This window comes from Nestor notabilis, unplaced genomic scaffold (genome assembly GCF_000696875.1).
Source record: "Nestor notabilis isolate BGI_N333 unplaced genomic scaffold, ASM69687v1 scaffold9157, whole genome shotgun sequence".
Lineage (NCBI taxonomy): Eukaryota > Metazoa > Chordata > Aves > Psittaciformes > Psittacidae > Nestor > Nestor notabilis.
Window position 1 is genome coordinate 10,559 of NW_009935104.1, and position 5,527 is coordinate 16,085.

The 5,527-nt window shown below is 48.9% G+C and overlaps 1 protein-coding gene across 1 annotated transcript in view; it reads right to left on the reverse strand.

Moving 5' to 3' along the window:
- Positions 1-2,275: 2,275 nt before the first annotated feature.
- P2RX4 (purinergic receptor P2X, ligand-gated ion channel, 4) overlaps positions 2,276-5,527 on the reverse strand; it is a gene marked incomplete at its 5' end in the record, with an annotated part of 5,394 nt that continues 2,142 nt past the window's right edge. Inside the window, 7 exons of the mRNA XM_010017667.1 lie at positions 2,276-2,308; positions 2,981-3,076; positions 3,167-3,232; positions 3,318-3,411; positions 4,745-4,881; positions 5,217-5,358; positions 5,464-5,527. The exon at positions 5,464-5,527 is cut by the window's right edge and continues 32 nt beyond it. Of these exons, the coding sequence (XP_010015969.1) occupies positions 2,276-2,308; positions 2,981-3,076; positions 3,167-3,232; positions 3,318-3,411; positions 4,745-4,881; positions 5,217-5,358; positions 5,464-5,527 (632 nt within the window). The remainder of the gene's footprint in view (positions 2,309-2,980; positions 3,077-3,166; positions 3,233-3,317; positions 3,412-4,744; positions 4,882-5,216; positions 5,359-5,463) is intronic.

Below are 5,527 nucleotides of genomic sequence, written 5' to 3' on the forward strand. Positions count from 1 at the left end.
TCCTCTAACCCTGCAAATGGACTTGTTCTGCCAAAAACAAAAAAGAAACAAAAAGAATCAGGGAATCTGATTATTTGTAGCTGGTGCATAGTAACGTGTGTGATGTGTTTGTTAGAGGTGAGTTGTAGAGGTGCTCTGTGCTGCGTATCTGTGGCGTGTGATCTGTCGGGTGCCTAGTGAGAGAGTTTACACTTACCAAACAGGCTTGTCAGGTGCAACGCAGCTTCTGAACAGAATAAACTGTACCAGTTCCTCGATGCCCAGCCACAAAGCCACTGGGTCTCAGGCACTACCGTAGCTCAGTGTCTTACAGCAAGCACGGGCTTGGTTCAGGAGGATCCTCAAGCTCCAAAACGATCGTCTCTCGGTGCGAGCTCCGGGCAGGCAGCAGCCAAACGCACATCTCTGAAACAAACTCGATGTCAGTTGTTCTTGCTGATGAGTTCTGTTGAAAGCATAAAGTGTGGCTGTGTGAGGAAGGGCTGTCTAACTGCATGACCTGTTAGAGAAGCTGTGCTGTATATAGCAATCTGCTCAGTTCCCCAGCGGCTGTTCCTTTGTAGTAGAGCTAGCTTCTTTCTTATAGTGAAGTAAACATATTGCTTGTGCCTTGGAACTGGGCTCTAGCTTGATTTCCCCAACTCCCTTCCCCTTTTCAAGCAAGCCCAGTGCTGACTGTAGGGTTAATGGTGGGTACTAAGCCTTTCTGGCTCTGAAAGCACACAGGAAAGCGCTGAGGGGAAACCAGGCCTCTTGTCTGAGTAGTTTTCCTTGGTGGTCCCCTCTTACCTATCAGGCAATTGATCTGTTTCTTTTCTAAGGTCCTGAACTATTGCTGATTTTTATACTGTTTGTTTAATGACCAAGGCTTGTGTTTCATTCCTACCCCTTTATTATGCATTTAACTTTATCAGGTGTATCAAGTTTAAATACTGTGTATTTACCACTTTTAAATTATATTACCTAAGAAGAAAGGAAAAAAACAACCAACCAAGTGTTTTTCCACAGAGCTGTTCAAGCTTCACTGTACAAGTTGAAATAAATGACATGCAACCAAACCCAGAGGTAGTGATCAAGTGGAACCATTATCCTGTTTGACTGGTCTTTATCAAGCTCTGAGAGTTTCCTTGTTGGAAGAGAAGCCTGAAAGCACCTTCCTGCATTAGTGAAGGTTGGTGCTCTGCCATTACTGGGGTTAGGATGAGACCGCAGCGGCTCTCCAGCCACTGCATCATCCAAACTGGGCCAGTCACATGTACAGACTGGAGCATTGATTCTGTCTCATTTGAGTTGGGATACTCAGCAGTAGCAGGCAAATAAAGACTAAAAAGGTGAGCCACACTCAACTAACCCACCCTGACCTCTACCTGTCAAACCTTTTCCCTTGGATACGGTTTTAATGCAACAGACCCAAAGAAGGTGTTAAGAGATCTGAGGTGGAGCAGAAGCTGTACACATTGCATCACTCTTGAGAGAACCAAGAGGCCAAACAGACAGCAGCACTGGGTTTGATAGCTCCCAGTAATGGTACCTGTGTAAAACAAAGTTCACTGGCCCTAACCTTCACAGGTTCTCCCCCTGGGGAAAAATAAACAAGCAAAACCCAGCTTGCAGGACTCTAAGAGGGCTGAGAGATGGTAATATTTTATTAAAAAGAAAGTAAATTTTAAAGTAGTACCACAGAAATCGACAAAACAGAAAAAAAAATACAATAATCTGTAACCAGCGAGCCATTTACCACAGCACAATGGCACCAGCCACTGCTTTGTCTCAGTCTGTGGCCACTGGAGCTTGGAGACACGATTAAAGGGTAGGTGCAGGCTCAGCTAAGCATGACAATCCTTCAGGGTAAGGAAAAGTGAGCTGACAACAGCAAAGAGCTGCTCTCCCAAGGTTAGGCAAGACCTGGCAGGGGCCATGTTCACTGTAAGGAAGATTCTGTGCCTGTCACCCTGTGCTCTCTGCTACCAGAAAGGAGGCCTGTCAAAATGAGAATGTCAGAGCAGTCCCCAGCCCAGCTTAGCCAGTGCAGAGGCCTGGCATAAAAGCACAATTCTCCCTCTGTGCTTAGTGCAATTAACCTGGAAAGGCAGCAGCCAAAGAGCAGAGCCAGTTCTTCTCTCTGGTGTTGGTTGGCTCCAGCCAGCTAAAGTAGCGAAAAGTAGTGAAGAAAAAGTCCCCTTCTCAGGTTTGTTCCCCAGTGTAGAGGGCGTGGGTCTCACAGCAGGGTCAGAGTAACATTCACAGCAGCAGTTGGTGCTGTAGCAGCAGGAGGTCAGGAGTCTGTTCCATACGTCTCACCGACTCCCTGCAAGGATCAGAGATTACATGTTTCTACCAGAAATATCTTCTTTCCTTCCCTTCCTTTCACATAAACCCCTCTGCACTACTTAAGACTTTACCTTCCAGTGCCACAAGGTCTTTTGATTCAGAAATCCACCCTCTGTAGCAACATTTCCCAGCAAACCCAGAGCAGCAGGGCCAAGCTCTACGCTTGGTACCAGCCACACAACCTCACTAAGTCCTTCTACTGGCCAAAGAGATCATTTGGGTCCTGGAGGGAGCTGTAGCTGTGGCTGTCAGCATATTCCTCCTAGAAAATACCAACCCATTGAATGGGTTTGTTCACAGCAGCAGGAGTCCCCAAAGCCAAGAAGGGAGGATTTGATAGGGACAGAGCTGTCATCTACAGCTCTCAGAAGGCAACTGCCAAGGACTGCAACCCAAAAAAGAGGTGCAGTGGGAACATGACAAGTTCTTGAACATACATTTCCCTCTCCAAGAGTGGTTGCCCAGGAAACATGACAATATTTGTTTCTGTGCTCCTCCCCGCAACAGCTTTGAGGTAAAAATTAGCTTCTGTAACAAAGTTTCCTCAGAGCAGTGGCTCAAAATCCCTGTTTGATGTGGGCTTTCTACATCCTGTTTCAGAAACTCTCCAGGCTGAGAAGGAAGCAACTCTGCCTTCACTGACACTCACCAGTTCATAATCCTCCACGTATTTGTATTTCTTCTCCCGATAGTAGTATTTCTTCTTCATGCAGTAGAGAACAACAATGTCACACAGCACCGTTGCCTGGGGGAGAGTGAAAGAGTTTGAAACAACAATCCTCAGGAGTGAGGCACTAACCCAGAACTGAGTCCAAGAGCAGACAGGCTCACTTACCACGCCAAAGAGCGCTAAGCCAGAGCCGATGTTAATCATGGTAGGAATGACATCAAATTTTCCTGCCTAGAAGATGGTTATAAGGGTGAATATGCTTTTCAGCATCTCCGAAAGCCCTCACCACAAGACCTCCAGGAATTAAGTCACCCACCTTTCCAAACACTATGATATCAAAGCGGATGCCATAAGCTTTGACAAGTGTTCGTGATTCAGTGCCATTACTATCCCTGAAGTACTTTGCAAACCTAGAGAAAAGACAGGTCAGAGCTCAGCTGGAAAGTTGTGAGGTTGCTTATGTGATCATGCAACACACCTAGGTGTGTCCCCCGTCCCAAGAGGATGGGCTGAACGTGGGGCTTGTCTGGAAGCACCAAAATGATGGAGATGTCATGCAGGCAAGCACATATAGGAGAAAAGCCCCAAAGAGGCGAATTTGAGACAACAGCACAAGCCAAATCAGGGAACTTGCAAAGCACAGGAAAGGGAGAAAGCAGAAGGACAGACAGGAAGAAACTCAGCCACACATGAGGATCAGCCCCTTCAGACAGAGGCAAGCAGGAGGCTGCAGGAGTGCAGGCAGCCACGAGAGGGCAGGGCCGGGAGCAGGCAGCACCGCTCAGCCTGGCACACAAAGGCTGCTCCTTGTCCCACACAGTGTCCCTCGCAGGCAATATAGGGAAAGTGGATGAGAATAGTGAGATCAGACTTACTCCACCGCATGGATGACTAAGCCAGGAGGAAGCAGAGAAGAGAGTGGAAGAAAAGAGAAAGGACTGGTAAGAGGTTGCACATGGTCTGGAGTTAGCAAGAACACTTCTGAACCCACCCCAGCCAGGCTGTCATTTCCTCCAGCCAGTCTCACCCAGCACCCCAGTACCTGCAGGCCTGGCACCTCCCAAACACAAGTCCGTATGACAGCAGCTTCCCAGTGAACCCATTCACGTCCCACCAGAGAGATCCCCTGTGCTAACTGAGAGTTTGTGGTTCTAGAAGCAAGCATAGCCCTCAGCCATGTTTCCTTGCGAGTGGAATTATTTCAAGGATCTCAGGAAGTGCCTAATCCCTTATTACAGCTCCGAGTCTGGATGCAACCAGCTGCCCAGCTCTGTACTGGTGGTTTTACTGGAGGTGCTGGACCTACTCGTACTGGCCAGAATGTGTTTATGGTGGATGCTCCTGGTGCAGAGCCACTTTATAGAGGTTGGGTTTCCCTTGTGCACAGTGAAGGAGACGCTTCATCTCCAACCTCCACACCCCAGCACCCTCAAACCTCCCCCCGTCAGCACACCCTGCAGCAGTTCTCACATTGCCAAGCCATGGGAGGCTGGCCCAAAAGGCCATGCAAATAAGACTCAAACACTGATGCAATGAGTGGAGCTTCACTGACCTTTCCTCTCCACTGCTGTTTGCACACATTGAGGATCTGACCTGCTCTGTGTTCCACAGCAGCAGAGAAACCCCCAAGTTTTACAGCAAGCTCAAGGAGTACCTGCAGCTGTAGGAGTGCAGGCAGCCCCTAACAACAGGGGCAGCCCCTAACACCTCAGGGACACGAGGTGCCCTCCATAGCCACATTACCTGAAGTTGTAGCCAGGCGAGACGGTGTGAGCAGTGTCCTTGTTGTCCAGGCGCCGGAAGGAATACTTTGGCACACAGTGGGATGCAGCTCTGTCAAGGTTGCAGTTCCAGTTGATCTGCAGCGCCATGACTCCACCCTGCCAAGTAAAGGAGAGGAGAAGGTGAGCAGTCCAAGTGCTCCACCAGCCCAGCACTAGGCCCTCTGCTGACCAGGACCCTGATCTGCTGACCCATGTCCCAGTCAAACACCCTTTCTCCCTGCTACAGAAGGGCCTTGCACATCATCCCACCCAAAGAAGACAAGGCCAAATATTTGTTAAGTAGAACCCACTCTAGTCCACCTGGCCAGAGCAGCCCACCCTTCTGCAGCTACTCTGTGCCCTGTGCCTGATGCCACCAGGCAGAACGGGACAACCACCTAATGCTCCTCTTCTACAGAGCTGAGGCCCAAAAAAAAGGGTCTGCCAAATACCTCCACAGCCATTTCCTGGAAGTTCTGCCCCGCAGCTTCAACTATTTTCCCTAATCGAAAGATAGGGCAGAAGGGATCTGTCTGAGAGTCATAGATGCAGTTCTTGAGGTAGCTGGAGTTGATATTGGGGAGGATGTTTCGCCTACAAGGGAACAGAGAGAGAGATCTGCTGCATCTTCTTCCACTCCTCCAGCATCCCTTTACTGTCCAAGAGACCAGACAGTGCAATGCCCCCCACACTATTTACTTGCTAAAGTTGAACTTGGGATACAAAATGTTGTTCTTCACCAGAATGGTGAAGTTCTTAGCTT